At 42.6% G+C, this 20797-nt stretch overlaps 1 protein-coding gene across 3 annotated transcripts in view; it reads right to left on the reverse strand.

Annotated features, from left to right (window-relative positions):
• The window catches only part of BCAP29 (B cell receptor associated protein 29), a 50970-nt gene extending 30311 nt beyond the window's left edge, over nucleotides 1-20659 (reverse strand). The window contains exons 1-5 of one of the 3 annotated variants that reach the window (XM_056118178.1): nucleotides 20503-20659; nucleotides 19863-19972; nucleotides 18143-18243; nucleotides 6134-6284; nucleotides 4206-4341 (exon numbers count right to left, since the gene is read on the reverse strand). In XM_056118178.1, the coding sequence (XP_055974153.1) occupies nucleotides 4206-4341; nucleotides 6134-6284; nucleotides 18143-18243; nucleotides 19863-19954 (480 nt within the window). In that variant the 5' untranslated portion in view covers nucleotides 19955-19972; nucleotides 20503-20659. The other 2 variants (XM_056118177.1, XM_056118179.1) reach the window with 2 other exon arrangements.
• Nucleotides 20660-20797: the final 138 nt, after the last annotated feature.

The following is a 20797-nucleotide window of genomic DNA, read 5'->3' on the forward strand; positions in this document are numbered from 1 at the left end:
CACCCAAATTGGAAAAAGAGCACTGAGTGGCAGGAATGTGTACACTGACTGCTTGAATTATCATGCTATTGACTTGGAAAAGGTGGATTTGTGTTGGTCTTATAAATAAGCTTTCATTAAGCTTGCACCTGTGAACCTATGTATAGGTTTCATTAAATGAGCACCTGTGAAGACCAAGAGCTTTGGAAACTAACAATCAATAGCTCCAACTACAATCATGTATGTGTATTATTCCTTCCACCTTATATCTCTATCCCCAAATCAATGAGAAGTTGCATAAGTGTTATGATTTTAAAGAAGCTGAAAAAAGAAATTAATTTATTAATTACCTTTAATAATTATTTTGTTTCTTTAATGGGTTTTAGGTACCATCTATAAGTAAAGCTTACAAGTCATCATATGAGTAAAGGACACAGAACAATGTGGTTAAGAGCGTGGATTCCAGCCAGGGACTGGAGCGATAGCACAGCAGGGAGGATGTTTGTTTTGCATGTGGTTGAGCCAGGTTCAATTTCCAGCAACCCATCTGGTCCTCCAAGCACCATCAGGAGTAATTCCTGAGTGCATGAGCCAGGACTGTGCTTCACGGGGTGTGACCCAAAAAGCAGGGGGAAAAAAAAAAGTGTGGATTTCAGAGTCAGGCTACTTGGAAATTAGAAGACTTTATTTCTGTCACTTTATGTGAATGATTTTTGTGTAATTTAGTTTAACTCTCAATCTTTATGTGAACCATTCCTTAAATGCACATTATAAATGAATAGATCTTCTGGGGTTGTTTTGAGCATTCAGAGTTGATAAACCTCACTGTGAAGCATTTCTCACCATTATTTATAACCTTGAGGTCCTGAAGTTACGAGGTCACTTGCCCTGCAATTTTCTTATTGGTACATCAGAGGTCAGAGTCGCTAGGATCTCAAGGTAATACTTTCCATTAGATTGTATGTCTCAGAGTGACAAATATAAAGTTCTACCAATTTTATCTTCTTTGTTAGTATTTTAAAACCTTCACCAAGTATCTTGAAATAGAAGTCACTGACATTCTGACCTCTGACCTCTGACCTTTTTTTTTTCTTTTTCTTTCTCTTTTTATTAGTGAAACACCATGAGGTACAGTTGTAGACTTATAAACTTTCGTGTTTGGGTTTCAGTTATACAATGATCGAGTCTCATCCCTCCACCAGTGCCCATTCTTCACCACCAATGATCCCAGTAGCCCTCCCACCCCTCCCATCCCCCTTCCCTCCGCCTCTGTCGCAGGGCAATCCCTTTTGCTTACTCTTTCCTTTAGGGTGTTCTAGTTTGCAATAGAGGTATTCAGTGGCCATCGTGTTTGGTATATAGTCTACTTTCAGCACGCATCTCGCATCCTGAGTGAGTCCTCTTGGACTCATGTCTTTTAATGTCTTTTACTTGGTGTTCCCTTCTCTATCTGAGCTGCCTTTCCCCCCAGCATGTGCTGCTGGCTTCCAAGCCATGGTGCAGACCTCCTGGTACTTATCTCAACTCTTCTTGGGTCTGAGCTCTGACCTTTACTGGTAAGCTGCATATACTTTGGGCACTGTCAGTATAGATGTCCAGTTCAGACATGTGTTCTGACTTTAGCTCAACATATCAGTAAAAGCATCGACAATTTGTATTGGGTCATAGATATGGAACAGGGTGACTTAGTGCCTCAAAAGAAGAAAATCCAAAGGGAGGGGAAGCAAAACAGCAGAGAAGGGTGGGTGGTGAGATCGCATAGGTTCAAACTGCAACAGAACCCAGAAACACCCAGGATCCATGTGGAGCCCCACATGAGGAACCAGCAAATGGTTCTGTTTCCCTCTTAGGAGTAACCACTCATTACTTCATTATAACAGATATGATTTTAAATCAAGGGAGGAACATGATAAGTTCACAAACACAAAGCCTGCATGTACTTATGTCCTATTCACTCATCAATGATTTGAGGGTTTTTTTGTTTCCCTAACTGCAAATGAGATCAATGGATGAAAAATGAAACAAATAATACTAAGGCATAAAATGAGGTTGATTGTGCTGCTGAAACATTTCAAAATAAGCAAAAATGATTTGTTACTAAATACAGAGACACAAGGCCTAGATTTATAACAAAGGGAAATTTACAAACCTATCTACACACCAATACATTCCCAAACAGAATAAAAACAAAGTTAAAAAAAATTATATTGGCTGGGTCTCTAAAATCTTTTTTCAAGGATGTTGCTTATAATCTATTAAGATACATTTTTAATTGTTGCTATGAGAATAAGTCTTTCTCTTTTTTTTTTGGGGGGGGGGCGCACACCCAGCAGTACTCAGGGTTTACTTCTGGCTCTGTGCTCAGGAATCACTTCTGGCAGGCTTAGGGGACCATATGGGATTCCAGGCATTGAACTCTGGTGGGCTGCATACAGAGTGAACACCCTCCTTGCTGTACTATCTCTCTGGCTCAGGTCCTTCTTTTTTGTGATAGCAGAAATAGGTAAATCTCAAGAGGTAAGTTTTTAGGTAGGAAAATATGGGCTCTAAAATATGGAACACAAAAAGCAAAAAATTATTTTGCAAGTTTTTCCCTATTTAATGTTTTAAAAGCTCAAAATGTACTATCTAACCAGATGTTATTTAGAACAATCTTTTCTCCCCCAAGCAGCAAAATGGGGTTTAACGTGAACTTAAAACACTTAAGTTATTACATCACTATCACTATCACTTTGTTGTTCACCAATTTGCTCGAGCGGGCACCAATAACATCTCTATTCGTCCCTGTCATGTACTAGTGTAGCTCGATGGCATATTGGGGGCTCGTTCAGGGTCAGGGGAATGAGGACTATCATTGTTACTGTTTTTGGCATATCGAGTACGCCACGGGTAGCTTGCCAGGCTCAGTCATGTGGGCGGGATACTCTCGGTAGTTTGCCAGACTCTCTGAGAGGGATGGAGGCTTTTGGGGCAGCCTCTAATCACCTTGACACGTGTTCCCAGTCAAGCATATATATGTGGCCAGGATACTCTCAGTAGCCCCACTCTGAGAGTGAGAACTAGAGAATAAGAGGTTGTGCGGCCACAAATGCACAAGCTTGGTTTTATAGTCTCTGGATCCTGGCGGTTGATGGGTTTACATGGCAGTTGGTGGGTGTTAACTGTCTAGCTACTGGAAGATGGGGGATCTGGGTGGAGGAGGCCCAGTCCTGAACCGAGCATGCTTGGAGATCTCAGCCCCGGTTCCTGCACACCTGGGTTCCTCTGCTGGTTCCTTCATTAGTGAGGCTGTCCTAGCGTGTGAAGAGTGGTCTCAGCATGGCTGTGGCTAGGTCCTAGAGGTCTTCAGCTGCTAGGACTCTGCTCAGGGAGGAGAGGGAAACTCAACCCGCCCTCCTCCAAGGGCCCCCCTTGTAATGTTAGTTATTACATCTAACTCCTAAATTTCAAAGTGAAGGAAAAACTAGCCAAAGTCATTTTGTGTTTTAATTTTTAAGTTTTTTTAAACTTTAGTGGATAATAGTCATGGATAATGGTTTTATCTTGCTGATGGACAATACATTAGTACCTAAGGTTGGGGATGTTGCTCAGTGGTTGTGAGTATGGTTTCCGTGTTAAGACTATGGATTTTATACACACACACACACATAAAACCATGAACACCACCAACAAAAACTTCAAAACAACAACAACAAAAATCAGAATCCAATTCATACACTGAATGGCAGGTGTAGGATACAGCATAGGGTTCTTAAAGATAAAATATCAAGGATATCACCAAAGATCCAAAGTTTTTTCATTATACGCAATCATTAATTCAGCACTACTTTCTTTTGCTTCTTGCATACAATAATTGTTGATAGAAAACTAAAAGAGGAGACGTAAGAGAACTTAAAAATACATGCTTTTGGTTATAATGTAAATTAATGCTAATGAAAAGATTAAAACTCATATTTCCAGAATATTGTTTCCTTCCTGGGTCACAGGAATTAGAACCAATGACCCTAGTCTATCAGGAAAAGAAACTGTCAGAACAGAACAAATGTAAAGGATAAAAAAAAATGCATTTTGAAACAATCATTTCATATAACTGATTATTTATGGCCACAGTTTTGTCTGTAAATTATGAAAATGCTCCTTTTTATATCAAAGATCATATATAACCTAATCCTCCTCGGGAACAGTATGACTATTCACACAAATGTTTAAAGAGAAAATTTAAATACCTTTTTAAGTTTTTCATTCTCTTCCATAAATTGTTTGGCAGCCTCAGAAGTACTTTCTGCTTGTTTTTTAAGTGCTGTTTTTAATGCAATTTCTTTTGCCAACTGAGTAATAAGGGTAACCAAACGTCTCAATACTCTAAGACACAAGAACAAAAGCAAAAACAAACCAAAGTTAAAGTAACCGATAATTAAATTAGGTCCTCAGGATAGTGACTTTCAAACCAACAGTCAAATGACCCTTTTAGCTATGGTGTTAAAGATGGAGGCGATGTTAAGGGTGATATCATTCTTTTTTGCTAGAAATCTAAGCCTGTCAGTCTAAACAAGTCATAGTCTGTCTCATTCCTTTGGAATTGTTAGAAGCTTAATATTTGGACTACAGGTTCAGTGATTCATATTAATTTAACTATTTTGCCTGTAGAGCCTTTAGGTAGAAAGAGCAGAAAAAAGAATCTCAGAAAGGTGACAGGAACAATAGGAGGGGTCATTTAGCTGTTGGTGATTGGATAATTTGCTATTTATAAGAGTACTGTGCTTAGCCATAGCCACAACTAAAAACTGTTCATTCACATCTATTCCAGGGTAAGTGTTCATTATTATAAAAGTGACTGATATCTTCATTCATTCATTCATTCGTTACTTCTTTAGAACTGTCAGGTGTTTAAATTGTCAGGTGTTGTGAAGCAGGAGGTGTAGGAACTCAGACAAAGTCACTGACGGTAGCAAGGAATTTCGTTCTCATTTGGGAGCAAGAATTATTTTAGGGGCTGGAGAGGGTAAGGTGCTTGCCTTGTAAGCAGCTGGCCCAGGTTTAATAATCCCTGACATCCCATTCGGTCCCCAGTGTACCACTAGGAGTAATTCCTAACTGCAGAGCTAGGTATAACTGAGCATTGCCTCGTGTGGCCCAAAAATCAAAGACAAAAATAAAAAACAAGCACCAAAAAATCCCCACAGTATTTTAGGGCCAGACAGATAGTACAGGGATGAAGGTGCATGCTGTACACACACCCAGACCAGCTTTGATCCCCAGCACCACAAAATGGCTACTCTTAGCACCTCCAGGAGTGATCCTTGAATAGAACCCAGGAGTAATCCTTGAGCATGGCCAGTGCCTCATCCCAAACAAAGTGAAACAAAGCCCCCAAACAAACAAAAAAACCCCAACAACCAACCACCATTTCATTATATACATATTCCTTGGCAGAGTATAGCAGGAGAGCTATCATGATGGGTGAGTGATGGCTCATGGCTTCCTTGAGAGTAGGGCTGAAGATTTCAGCTAGGGAAAGAGAAAGGGAGCTGTGTTACGGCTGGAGAAACAGATGTGTCAGGACACTGAAGTCAGAATATCTAAGTACTGTCACTGTTCTCCTGTTCATCGATTTTCTTGAGCGGGCCCAGTAACGTCTCCATCATGAGACTTTGTCGTTACTGTGTTTGGCATATTGAGTATGTTCCAGGTAGCTTGCCAGGCTTTGCCGTGTGGGCGAGATACTCTCGGTAGCTTGCCTGGCTCTCCGAGAGGGGTGGAGGAATCGAACTCGGGTCGGCCATGTTGGCTGCGTGCAAGGCAAACGCCCTACCTGCTGTGCTATCGCTCCAGCCCATCTAAGTACAGTAGGAGCTAAATCAGTAATTGCTGCAAGAGCATATGAGTGAACAATGAAAGCACAGGTGGAAAGTGAATGAACGTGCCAGAGAGAAGCGTAGACCCAAACCACACTGGGTCAGGGGCTGATCAAACCTACACATCCTAACTATTACTATTTGTAACATCATCTTAATTCTCATTTACATAAGTTATGAAACAGAAAGGAGAAAAAAAAAGAAAAAAAGAAAACCCAATAGTATAGATTGAAACACACACACACACACACACACACACACACACACACACACACACACCATGTTTTAAAATTACTTACAACCAAAAAAACAGAGAAAATCCAGAAATGTAGAGATTTCTCTGAGACCTAAAAAGTTTCATCTGTGTATGTTCAAAGGCAGTAGGTTTTCCAGCTGAGCTCTTTTCAATGGCAGGAGTAACGGAGTATTTCCTTACTTCTCTTATAGCATCTATTACATGACAAAGAATAAACATTACTTTGGGCTTCTAAGAAGAGAAAATGATTAAAATAGAAAGCAGTCATAGAATAACAAAGTCAACTTTCGCACGGTGGATTTTAGGTTAGGAGTTGTCTTCTTTTTTGTCTTTTCCACAATAACTGGGAGGGCACCGTGCTCAAGTGAGATGTTCAATTAATGGATACCCATGTTAAAGTTAAAATGCAAAAGCATTTATATTTTTAAGACTATTCATTTAAGACACACTTTCATTATATTGTCTTACTTCTAGCTGTACTGCAAACCATTTTCCTTTATCCTGCTATCACTATTCTCTTCAGAAAAGACTCCTATTTATATTTATAAACTCATGTTTATATTTATTTATTTTTTATAATTTATTTATTTATTGAATCACTGTGGGAAAAGTTACAGAGCTTTCAGGTTTAGGTTTCAGTCATGTAAATATCAAACACATTTCCCTTTACCAATACTTATTTTTACCCGTGAACCCCAATAGAACCCCACCTCCCACCCCTCCCAATTCCTGTGAGGCAGATGAGTTCTAGTTAACACTCTATCTACTAGATTTATTATTACAATAAAAGATGCACCATTATTATTTGGAATTTACGACCCCCCCCCCCCCCAAATCAGACATGCTGAAAAAGCGTTGTGAAATGATTTGCTTTCTACAGCTGGGTTTAAGAATTAAATGATGTTGTGCGGCCGCACAGTTTTGGATTTCTGCTATTTTACTTATTAACCCTGGAAGTATTTCTATTAAAAGTTAGATAGTTACAGGTACAGCCCGCCCCCAAGGGCCTGGGTTCCTCTCTGGGCACGCGCAGCTAGAAACAGCCCCTAGACAGCCGGTTTTCAACCCCTGATCTGCGTGGGATGGGCACAGAGGCCCAGCTCTGGGCAACAAAGCTGAACGGCTCCAATTCCAACAGGTACAGCCCGCCCCCAAGGGCCTGGGTTCCTCTCTGGGCACGCGCAGCTAGAAACAGCCCCTAGACAGCCGGTTTTCAACCCCTGATCTGCGTGGGACGGGCACAGAGGCCCAGCTCTGGGCAACAAAGCTGAACGGCTCCAATTCCAACAGGTACAGCCCGCCCCCAAGGGCCTGGGTTCCTCTCTGGGCACGCGCAGCTAGAAACAGCCCCTAGACAGCCGGTTTTCAACCCCTGATCTGCGTGGGACGGGCACAGAGGCCCAGCTCTGGGCAACAAAGCTGAACGGCTCCAATTCCAAACAGGAGACATTCCCAACTCCTCGCCCAGTGCCAGGGATTCTTTCCGGAGCCGCGGCCGCGTATGCGGCCGCAAAATATTTTCCCACTACATATGCCATAGGAACCATAAGCTAACTTCTTAGATGGAAACTTCTCTATTTTATCTCAGCCACTAGAAACACAGTTGCCAATAACTCATAAGCCTATCTTAACTCACACTGCATATCAAGCAGAATAGTAACACTGAACGTGAAGGACTAAACCACACCTCTCACAATGGTAAAGCAACGCAAAAGCCCACCAAACATTCATATTGAAGAGTCTAGCCCAGATGACACCAACAGTACTGTAGTGTTAGACAACCTCTCTGACAAGGAATTCAGAAGGGAGCTACTTAGGATGCTTAGGGAATTAAAAGAAACAATGGAAAGCAATGCCAATAGAAGACAAGAGGATCTGAAGGCAGAAATGAGGAAAATGCAATCAGAAATGTCAGACCTGAAAAATCTCGTAGGCGAATTGAAAAGCTCAGTGGAAGGCCTCAGCAGCAGAGTAAGAGCGACTGAGAACAGAATCAGTGAGCTCGAAGATGAAGTTCAGAGACTCTCCAGAAAAGAGCAGAAAATGGAAAAGAGACTCACAATTCGGGAACAGATGGCAAGAGAAGATCGTGATGAAGCCAAGAGGGGTAACATAAGAATTATTGGAGTCCCAGAGGGACAGGAAGAAAACCTCGATGAAGAAGAAACTGTCAAAGACATCATTGCTACAACATTTCCAGAGCTGAAGAAAACTTGTGACCACATTCAGGAGGCCCGAAGGGTACCAGCTAGAAGAAATCCGAATAAAAAGACCCCAAGACACATCCTGATCAAAATGACCAAAACCTTAGACAGAGACAAAATTCTGAAAGCAGCAAGATCGAAGAAAGAAATCTCTTACAAAGGAGCATCCTTAAAATTCACAGCTGATTTTTCTGATGAAACCCTCATGGCCCGAAAACAGTGGTGGGACATAGTAAAAAAACTCAATGAAATAAATGCCTCCCCCAAAATACTTTTCCCAGCAAGACTCTCATTCATAATAGAAGGAACAACACACAGTTTCACAGACAAACAACAGCTCAGGAACTTCATAGACTCAAAACCATGGTTACAAGAACAACTAAATGGGCTACTTTAAGGCAAGAAAGGCCCCTCAAATACACCAAATTTTAACAGAACAATGGGACAAAATCCCATAACAATAATCTCTCTCAATGTCAATGGGCTAAACGCACCAATTAAAAGACATAGAGTGGCAGGATGGATTAGAAAATTGAACCCAACATTCTGCTGCCTGCAAGAAATGCATCTCAATAGTCAAAGCAAACACAGACTCAGAGTCAAAGGCTGGAAAACAATCCTACAGGCAAACAGCTCCCATAAAAAAGCTGGGGTAGCCATCCTTATATCAGACCACATCGATTTCAGAGTGAGGAAGGTCATAAGAGACAGTGAAGGCCATTTCTTATTGATCAGAGGATCTGTACAACAGGAAGAACTTACAATAATAAATGTATATGCACCTAATGAGAGACCAGCAAAGTACTTAAAACAACTACTCATAGATTTGGAAAAAGACATCAATAGCAACACAATACTAGTGGGAGACTTCAACACTGCTTTGTCACCTCTTGATAGATCAACCAGACTCAAGCTTAGCAAGGACATACTTCATTTGAGGGAAATAATGGAAGAAAGGGACTTAGTAGATATATACAGGACACTTCATCCACAAAAAGCTGAATACACATTCTTCTCAAGTGTACATGGAACATTCTCCAAGATAGACCACATGCTGAGCCACAAAACATGCCTCCATAAAATCAAGAAGGTAGAGATTGTATCAACAATCTTCTCAGACCATAATGCACTGAAATTAGAAGTAAATCACACACAAAAACAGAAAACTAAATCAAACACCTGGAAATTAAACAGTGCACTATTGAACAACGAGTGGATTAGACAGGAAATCAAAGAGGAAATCAAAAGATTCCTAGAAACGAATGAAAATGAGAACACGAGTTACCAAAACTTATGGGACACAGCAAAGGCTGTGTTAAGAGGAAAGTTTATAGCTCTACAAGCATTCCTCAGGAAGGAGGAGCGAGCACACATAAGTAACCTAACCTCACAGCTTAAGAGCTTGGAGAAGGACCAAAAAAAGGAGCACAACCCGAACAGGAGAAAGGAAATAATAAAACTCAGAGCAGAGATTAACGAGATGGAAACCCAAAAAACAATCCGAAAGATCAATGAAACCAAGAGCTGGTTCTTCGAGAAAATTAACAAGATCGATAAGCCTCTAGCAAAACTCACAAAGAAAGGGAGAGAGAAAACCCTAATAAACCGAATCAGAAATGAAAAGGGGGTCATTACAACAGAAACCACAGAAATTCAGAGGATCCTCAGGGAGTACTTTGAGAAGCTTTATGCCACGGAACATCAAAACCTCGAGGAAATGGATAAATTCCTAGACTCCTACAGACTCCCAAGGCTGAACCAAGAAGACCTGGAATACCTGAACAGACCTATCACCATCAAGGAAATTGAAATGGTAATAAAAAGTCTCCCCAAGCACAAAAGTCCTGGCCCGGATGGATTCACTAGTGAATTCTTCCAAATCTTTAAAGAGGACTTACTCCCAATGCTCTTTAAGCTTTTCCACGAAATTGAAATATCAAAAACACTTCCAAACAGTTTCTACGAAGCAAATATCACACTGATACCAAAAGCAGACAGAGATACCACAAAGAAAGAGAATTACAGGCCGATATCCCTGATGAACACAGATGCAAAGATCCTCAACAAACTACTAGCAAATAGAATCCAACTACTCATTAAAAAGATCATACACCATGACCAAGTAGGATTCATCCCAGGGATGCAAGGATGGTTTAACATTCGGAAATCAATCAACATAATCCACCATATCAACAAAAGAAAAGATAAAAAGCATATGATCATATCAATAGATGCAGAGAAAGCATTTGATAAGATCCAGCACCCCTTTATGATGAAAACCCTAGCCAAAATGGGTATAGAGGGGACCTTCCTCAACATAATTAAAGCCATCTACCACAAGCCTACAGCAAGCATCATCCTCAATGGGGAAAAACTGAGAGCCTTCCCTCTAAGATCAGGGACGAGACAGGGATGCCCACTCTCTCCACTGCTGTTCAATATAGTACTGGAAGTACTTGCAATAGCGATTAGGCAGGAAAAAGATATTAAGGGCATTCAGGTAGGAAAGGAAGAAATCAAGCTCTCACTATTCGCAGATGATATGATACTCTACTTAGAGAACCCAATAACTTCCACCAAAAAACTCCTAGAAACAATAGACTCGTATAGTAAAGTTGCAGGTTATAAAATCAATACCCAAAAGTCCATGGCTTTCCTATACGCAAACAGTGAGAGAGAAGAAAGCAACATGAAAAAAACAATCCCATTCACAATTGTGCCCCAGAAAATCAAGTACCTAGGAATCAGCTTAACTAAGGAAGTAAAGGACCTGTACAAAGAAAACTACAAAACGCTACTTCAGGAAATAAAAGAGGACATGAGGAAATGGAAAGATATCCCCTGCTCATGGGTCGGGAGACTTAACATTGTCAAAATGGCAATACTACCGAAAGCATTGTATAAATTCAATGCAATCCCTATAAGGATACCCATGACATTCTTCAAAGAAATGGAGCAAACACTCTTGAAATTTATATGGAACAATAAGCCTCCACGAATAGCTAAAGCAATTCTTGGGAAAAAGAAAATGGGAGGAATCAACCTCCCGAACTTCAAACTGTACTACAAAGCAGTAATAATTAAAACAGCATGGTACTGGAACAAAGGCCGAACTGCAGACCAATGGAACAGGGTTGAATACACTGACATCTCTCCTCAATCATATGCTCATCTAATCTTTGATAAAGGTGCAAGTAATGTGAAGTGGAGTAAGGAAAGCCTCTTTAATAAATTGTGTTGGCATCACTGGACGGCTACATGCAAAAAAATAGGCTCAGAACTCTGCCTAACACCATGTACAAAAGTAAGATCAAAATGGATTAAAGACCTCAACATCAGACCAGAAACCATAAGGTACATTGAAGATAAAGTTGGGAAAACCCTCCATGACATTGAAGCTAATGGTATCTTCAAAGATGCCACGCCACTGGCCGAGCAAGTGAAAACAGAGATAGATAAATGGGACTATCTTAAACTAAGAAGCTTCTGCACCTCCAAAGAAACAGTGACCAAAATACAAAGACAGTCTACAGAATGGGAAAGGATATTCACCGAATACACATCTGACAAGGGGTTGATATCCAGGATATACAAAATACTGGTTAAACTCCACAAGAAGAAAACATCCAACCCCATCCAAAAATGGGGCAATGAAATGAACAGAAACTTTCTCAAAGAAGAAATCCGAATGGCAAAAAAGCACATGAGAAAATGCTCTACATCATTAATCATCAGGGAGATGCAGATCAAAACCACAATGAGATACCATCTCACACCTCAGAGACTGGCCCACATTCAAAAGAACAAAAGCAACCGATGCTGGCGTGGATGTGGCGAGAAAGGGACACTCCTTCACTGTTGGTGGGAATGTCCACTGGTTCAGCCCTTCTGGAAAACAGTATGGACGATTCTCAAAAAATTAGAAATTGAGCTCCCATTTGACCCAGCAATACCACTCCTGGGAATATATCCCAGAGAGGCAAAAATGTATAGTCGAAGTGACATCTGCACTTGTTTGTTCATTGCAGCACTCTTTACAATAGCCAGAAACTGGAAGAAACCTGAATGCCCAAGAACAGATGACTGGTTAAAGAAACTTTGGTACATCTACACAATGGAGTACTATGTAGCTCTTAGAAAAGATGAAGTCATGAAATTTACATACAAGTGGTACAATATGGAAAGTATCATGCTAAGCGAAACGAGTCAGAAAGAGAGGGATAGACATAGAAAGATTGCATTCATCTGGGGGATATAAAGTAACAAAGTATGAGATTAATACCCAAGAATAGCTGAGATCAGCACCAGGAGGATTACTCCATAACTTAGAGGCCAGCCGGGTATCCTAGAGGAAAGGGCTGTTCAGATAGAGAAGGGAGCACCAAATAAAGGATGTTTGGAGGATCCTCCCAGGAGGGGAGATGCATGTCGAAAGTAGACTATGAACTGAACATGTTTGCCACTCAATGCCTCTTTTGCAGACCACAACACCCAAAAGGAGAGAGAGAACACAGGGGATTGCCCTGCCACAGAGACAGGGGGGATGGGGGGATGGGGGTGGGAGGGATATTATCCATGGTGGTGGAAAATGGGCACTGGTGGAGGGATGGGTATCTGATCATTGTATAATTGAAACCAAAGCACAAAAAATTGTAAATCTACAACTTTAAAAACAATAAAATAAAATAAAGGGAAAAAAAAAAAGAAAAAAAAAAGTTAGATAGTTAAGAGATTGGTTTCTGTGCTCTGGATTCATGGCCGTGCCGGAGAGCCGCTCGTGGGGGGCAACTGGTGACCTCGGTAGGGCGTGAAGGACGGACCGGAATGCCCCGCTTCCCATGAGGTCCCTGCTGTCCCCACCCCCGGCTCAAACCTGCTGTCCACAAGGCTCCCGTGCGGCTGCCATCTTTCTTTCCAGAGAGGCCAGGGCGAATGGAGCAACACCCTTTCATGTTTATATTTAATGGATTCCTTTTTAAATTATCATTAATCACCATGAGATACGCTTACAAAGCTTTCATATTTGAGTTTCCATCATACAATGATTGAACACCCATCCCTTCACCAGTGCACATTTTCCTCCACCAATGTCCCCAGTATTCTCCCCCTTCCTCCCCCCAATCCGACCCTTCCCCCTTCCTCTAAGGGCTCCTTCTCTAGTCATTGGATCTGTGACTGCTTTAGGGATGATATACCCTGTCTGTATCTCAACGGTTAAGAGTACATGAGCAACTTAAGACTTTTTCCGTGTGGCTATCCGCATTCTTAGGGAAGACTGACTGCCATACAGACAAGAAAAAGTCCAGACAGAAAACTGAGAACATTGAAGAAAATTTAATCAGGGCCAGAGAGATAGCTCAAGTACTCAAAAGACACACATGCTAGGCTGAGTTCAACCACTAGTACTATTTGCCTCTATATAGATCTACTGGTCCTATACTCACCAAAGTTGGTACTGCAAAACTTGAATAATATTCTACTGTACAGACAGTGTACATTTGGCGTATTAATTCATCAGCTGATTTGCCATATCTTGGTTATTATCAATGCTGTTGCTATGAACTATCATTTGTAAATTCTTGGAGTGGCATGTTTTCATTTATCTTGGTATATACTCAGGAGAGGAACTGCTGAGTTATGCTTAACTTTTTGAGGAAATGTCAAACTTTTTTTGTTTGTTTTTTTTGGGGGGGCCACACCTGGCAACCCTGGGGGCTACTCCTGGCTCCATGCTGTGCAACTGATCTAAGTAGTTCCTGAGGGCTCATGAAGTGTTAGGAATCGAAGTGGGGTTGGCCAGATCTAAGACTGGTACCTTAACTCCCGTATAGTCTCTCTGGTTCTCTCTCAGCTTTCTAAACAGTTGAACCATTTCACATTCTCACAAGCAGTAGAAGCATGAGGGTTCTGATTTTTCCACATACTTTGAACACTACATAGTTTTTAAAAAATTATAGCTAAGTTCGTCAGAAGTGGTACTTCATTTAATTTTGTGTGTATATTACTATCTTTTCTAACTTACTGATCATTTAGATATTACCTTTGGGAAAATTGTCTGTTCAATCAAAACTGAGTTTTTAAAAACTTTAAAATTTAGTCTCTATATCTGTTTCCTAAATGGTTTTTATTTTTAATTTTTTAAACAAAATTTATTCTTTTTTGCTTTTTGGGTCACACCCAGTGATGCACAGGGGTTACTCCTGGCTCTGCACTCAGGAGTTACTCCTGGCGGTGCTCAGGGGACCATATGGGATGCTGGGAGTCGAACCCAGGTCAGCCACGTGCAAGGCAAACGCCCTACCCACTGTGCTATCTCTCTAGTCCCTAAAAGTTTTGTTTTTAAAATAAGAATCAACACCCGATATTCAAGAGCTACTCCTAAAGGTAAAGGCCCTCCCGTTGATCGTCGATTTGCTCGAGCAGGCCCAGTAACGTCTCCATTGGAGACTTTGTTGTTACTGTGTTTGGCATATCGAATACTCGGTAGCTTGCTGGGCTCTCCGAGAGGGGCGGAGGAATCGAACTCGGGTCGGCCATGTTGGCCGCTTGTAAGGCGAACGCCCTACCCGCTGTGCTATCGCTCCAGCCCACAAGAGCTAGATTTTCTCTGTCGTGTTACCAATTTCATACAATATTTTGTTTGTTGGTTATGGAGTTTTCTTCTTATGGCTTCATAAATTCTGATATTTAGGGGCTAGAAAAATAGCAGGTGAGGTACTTGCTTTGCACATGGCTGACCCAGGTACAATCCCAGGCATCCCACATGGCACTCTGAGCACTGCCAGGAGTGCTTCTTGAGTGCAGAGTCAGGAATAAACCCTGAGCTAGATGTGAACCACAATACTCTTCTACTAATATGAGCTACAGAGATGATTTTCTTCTCCTTTTATTTGCAAATGGTAAACTCAGAGTCATAAAATGTCATTCCAGAGATCATTTTGTTAGTAGAGATGGAGCTAGTGTTCCTTTATTGGTCTTTTTTTTTGCTCAGTGTTATTTCTCATATGGCTGGAGATTCAATCCATATGAGTAACATTAATGTATCGTATACTTAATACTGGCATGGGGCACAAATTCATTCATACCCTGATTATAATTACTGACTCATGACTCAGACACACTCAAACCAGTGGATTTCAGTTTCAGAGAGAGAATGTTAAATCAAAGTTGGTGGTTTGGAAAGCTAAAAACAGGGGTATACAAAGTAGTTTAGTAATATCTATATAACCCACAACATATCTAACCAGAAAACTCTGAAGGGAAACAGATTCTGTCTGTAATGTGTATCAAAAGCTAATGTGACAAAAGAGTTGGGAAATCTTAGACAAGTCACTTAATCTCCCTGAGTTCAGCTGCTTCTAAAAAACATGGTAACTTAAACTTACACAATATATAACTAGTTTTCCACTACCTAGATACGACCATTTTGTAATATATACGACATTTTGTAATATATGCTTTATCTGTACTTAAGAAAAAAACCCTCAAAGCTGAAAATATGACATTCTGCTCATATGTAAACGCTGTAATGGGGTTGGAAAAAAGAGCTCATTTGTGCTTTGTGTGTACCAGCCCTGTTGAGGAGTCATGGGTTTGAATCTAACATACCAATGGTTCCCTTAACCAGTACCAGGAGTGCCCCCCAAACTCCACCCACAATTAACCCTAAATTTCAGTGATGAATACAGTGTACAGTCCAGTTTTCCCATTCAATAGAATTGTAGAATAACCTTGGTTTGCCCTTTCTGCCTTGCCAGAGAGCTTAGGTTTATTGGGTTGCTCCCATCACAATGCTCCCGTTCCTCTGTGTTTATTTGTAACCTCTTTGTACTCTGCTTTCCCAACTGGTCAATCATCTTTATCTCCATATCAAACTCTGCTCATTTGTAAATATTGCTTTTCTCTTCTCCTTAAGTCCTTTGCATAGTTAATTCAGAGCAAAGTCCTTTTTGTACAGACACAAGAAGATAGTTAATGCTATGCTTTTGTAACCTGGGAGTTAACTGACCCTGAATGGTATTCATTCCTGGACATCTGTTCTCTAGACTCAAGTCTCAGTTGCCCTTACTTCCTAGTAACCTAAAAGCAGGGTATTGACGAGAGACTGGATGGATCCAGGGTAAGCTGTGAGCTATCCTGGCACTGAAATGGGCCAGGCCAAGGCATCATAATACTTAACTGTACGTTAAGAGCATGGTCATGGACAAATTGTCACAATCCAAAAAGTAACAACTAGATAGGACCCTGCTAGGGTTAGGAAAGATTAATATGGCCTGAGCACTGCAGTCTGAGAACTATAGATGTCCCCAGGAGAGCCACCCTACAACCTTAATGTATCTCTTACAGTGTCCATACAAAATAACTAATATTAAAAAGTAGAATTAAGATGTTAACTAAGATGTTAATTAAGTTATTGGATGAAGAAGAGGAGAAACACCCCTATGTGGTATTTTGCCCTTGAAAGGAGGAAGAAGGGCTTTCATATGTTAATTGTACTACCAGATGGGGTGTGATTGCTAGCCCCAATGCTGGGAGTTGGTGAGAGACTAGAGAGAGACCAGGCTGTGGGAGCGAGTACAGAGAGATGAGCAGGAGAGATTGGAGGAGATTGGAATGAGGGGCAGTGTGAGACTGGAATGAGGAACTTAGTGGGACTGGAACAGGTGCGTGGGGAGAATAGAATAAACAGCAATTGATCACCAACCAGCATGGCCCTCGTTTCCTCCTTCGTTTGTTTCCTTGTTTCCGCCCATGGTATTGGCCACCCCGGGTGGGGAAGTGACCCAAGACCACAAAACACAGGCAGCGAGAGAGAAACACGGGGCTCCCTAGCCCGCCTGGTGATTACACATAGAATAAAGGTATAAGTTATGACATATTTAGCACACATCTCCTAAGACTGAGGACACATTCCTACATTATAGATCTGGTAACACTTTTTTGTAAAGCGGCAGAAGGCAATTGTTTAATAAGGCAATGTGCTCTTTGTTAAGTCTCCAGCTCTGCAGTCATCCATGGTAACAGCCACAAACAATTCATAAACTAGTGGCCAAGGTTAAGTTTCCACAATTTTATTTACAAAGTACATCCTACAGGCCACAGGATGCTGGCCTCTACAATGTAACAGTGCTGTCATTTCAAGAAAAATCACAAATTCCATTACATTATTTGTCAACCAGTCTATATTAAAAATTTCACAGCTGTCCCCAAACGTTGGTATTATAACTGGTTTAAAGTAAGATCTAATCAAGATTCATATTCTGCATCTATGATGTCTTTTCAGGGCATTAATCTATTCCTCTGTTTACCTCCTCGGCAGTTAAGCCTAAGTGTTTAGGACAACACAGTCATTTTATATCTGGAAACACCGAAGAGGGCTACGTATTACTACATTTAAACACTTAAATCTTAAAACAATATCAAAAAAGTTAAGCATTATTGTGTCAAAAGAAATTTATACCTGTGCACATAGGGTACTAACATCAACTGTATTAATATACCAATAATAAATAAAAGGCTCGAGCGGGCCCAGTAACGTCTCCATTGGAGACTTTGTTGTTACTGTGTCTGGCATATCGAATACTCTCGGTAGCTTGCCAGGCTCTCCGAGAGGGGCGGAGGAATCGAACTCGGGTCGGCCATGTTGGCCGCTTGTAAGGCGAACGCCCTACCCGCTGTGCTATTGCTCCGCCCTTATATATACCAATATCCAATATACCAATATCCACTTTATATTAACACACTATGAAAATTAAACTGCTTCAAGAGCATCAACCCAATAAATTAAAAAATTCATTAAAAAAAACCCCTATAGTTAACACATACAAAAAAAGGAAACTAATACTCACCCAGAAATAGAACGATCAATAGGACTATAACAGTAAGAAAAGCTTTGTTCCAGAAACTTGCAATTTTACCCCAGAGACTGAATGAAAAGATCTTCTGCCATCTGTAAGACAATATTATATCATTAGGTAGATAAATCAAAAGGTTTTGAAGCACTTTACAACCCCCTAATAATATTTTGGTAGCTGAAAAGAATTACATGCATTTGTGAGGGGACCCTCTCCAGCAGGGATTGGGAGCAGGGCCCACTTCGGGCCCACTTAGGGGTACATGGTGATGACTTCTGGGGCTGGTAGTTCAGCACTCACTGGGGCGAGGTGCTATACCCCACAGTGCTCACTAACAGCATGTGAGTGTGGATCTTCCTCAGAATTATTTTTCCCACTCCCAGAAATTTAATTTTTTTTATGTCATGTTATAGAAAATGAATGTCGATGAAATAAGGAGCAATTTTCAAAATTTACATACTGATTTTCTTCTATCAGGCCCCCAAATTCACTAAGGAGTGGCCAAAAAAACAATATATATAATATGTATGTACACAAATATATTTTTAATATATTTTTAAAATTTTTTTCAGGGCTCTTCCTACAGTACGATAAGCAGCAAGCTGACCCTATCAGGTTTCTGAGCCAAATTACAAACTTTCCAAGTCTCTTACAGTCCTGAGATCTACTAAACTTCAGTGGGTTATCTCCAGCAAATAATTTTTGAAACATTTTAATGCCATAAAAACAAACATCTTGCAACATTTCTTATTACAAGTGTATTTCACCATTTGTAATGTAAAATTTCTCCATCTAAAAGAGAAATCCTATTAAGTGATTATACGGGTAAACGGAGCCAATGCTTCTATTAAAACACTCAGCACTTAAACCCTTTATTAAGGGGCCAATGGCACAGTATGATTCTGACAGTTTTCACACTCAGCACTATTACTATATGCTCATTAACTGTAGGAGGCAGCAAAATTGTCACTGAACATTAAGTACTTCTTTGCTTACATAAGGCCCAAACTCAGTGTTGGCCCAGGTTTCGAAATTATCATTCCATGGGCTCAAGAAAACAGTTTGCACCTGTGCGTGCCTATACCTGTAACTACCCATTACACGGACTTAGTTCAGCTGTTATAACTATCACTGCTTTACAGGACTGTGTCTGTAACCAAAGGGCCCAAAGTACTGGGGCCCTCATCCTTGTAGATAACAAGGGGGAAATTCTTTTCTGTATTGCTACACACAATTTGGTGGGAGGCTGGAGAGTGTGCGTGTGGGGATGAAGGTGCAAGCCTGGCACACACACAAGACCCAGGGAGGTTCCAGGACCCCCAAAGTACCCCTGGATTGCTCCAGGTAGTCCCCACAACTGCAGGCTGCCCTGCATTAAGCCATCTAGGGAGTGGCTTGGGAGTTGGGTGGGTGGGGTTGGAAAGTGCCCTTCAAGTAACCCGGCCCCCCAAGTTTTGTATAGGACATCGAGTCCATATTGCCTTTGCTAATGAGCTGTATGTCACCGAACCTTTTTTTTTTCCTTGTCAGGGAACTTGGAGGGGGTTGTCAGGTCTTCCTGGCCCTGGGAGCAGGGGCTCCAGCACGGCCCCAAAACTGTTGGCGGTGGGAACCCGGGGTTCCACGTGTCCTGGCACAGCTCTAGGCCCACCGGCCGAGTGCGGGGTGGGGGGTGGAGGGGGGGCTGGGGATGGGGGTGGTGGGAGGTTCCTACCTCTGCGGCGGGATGAAGGGCAGACAGAAGATCAGAATGAGCCCTATCTCGGCGTAAAGAAAGGTTGCGACCGCCGCCCACTGGAGGCTCATTTTCCTCTCTCTTCACACCTAAACACCGAGAAACCACTTGAGTTTGCTGCTCTCCGTGGCAAGATGGGTTCAAGACACGCGAGGGGTGGTGCCGAGGGTTGGGTCTAGTGTGTGTGCGGGTGGATGGGTGGGGGGTTACAGAGTCCGCCCCGCCCCGGTGGGGCACCCGGCTTCCCCCCACTTCCCCTACCCGGGATCCAGGGACGAGACCCCGAGAGAAGGGTGCAGGGTGCGGGGCGCGGGCGTGTGGGAATTCACTGGGCGGCCAGCGCGGCGGCCGCACAGCACAACGCCCGCGGCCCGCTCGGTGGGGGGTGGGCAGGGCCGGCCTCCCCGGGGCCCCTGGCGGAGGGAACGGGGCCAGCTCGCTCCGCACGTCGCGGGCCCCCCTCCAGCGGCTCTCGCCCGGCCTTACCCAGCCCGGCTCCCCGCGCTGCTCCGCGGCCCGCCGACGCTCTGGACGTCACACGCCGAGGCGCGGGGGCAGGTGGGTGCTGCACGCCCCACCCCCAGCCCGGGCATTGGACGCCGCCCCCGCCCGTCGTTACAGATAATGGTTTCCTAATTGGCGGTGCAGTTACTGGCTGACTCAGCCCCACTCTTGGCCGGAGCTGGGGGGCCGACCCGGTGGGCGATCGCAGTCTCCAGGGTGCGGCTGAGTTGGGGAAGGAGGCGGTCAGTCCCCTCTAGCGGGCCTGGGCCGGCGGCTGGGGTCGCGGGAGCCGCCCCGGGGTGGAGCGAAGGCCGCCAACGAGCTCCCGCGCGCGCTCTCCCCTTCCCTCCTTCCTCTCTCCACCCCGTTTCCTGCCCGGCCTCCGCAGCGCTCGCCAGCCAGGGCCGGTC

The sequence above is a fragment of the Sorex fumeus genome, unplaced genomic scaffold, assembly GCF_029834395.1.
Source record: "Sorex fumeus unplaced genomic scaffold, SorFum_2.1 ptg000037l, whole genome shotgun sequence".
NCBI lineage: Eukaryota > Metazoa > Chordata > Mammalia > Eulipotyphla > Soricidae > Sorex > Sorex fumeus.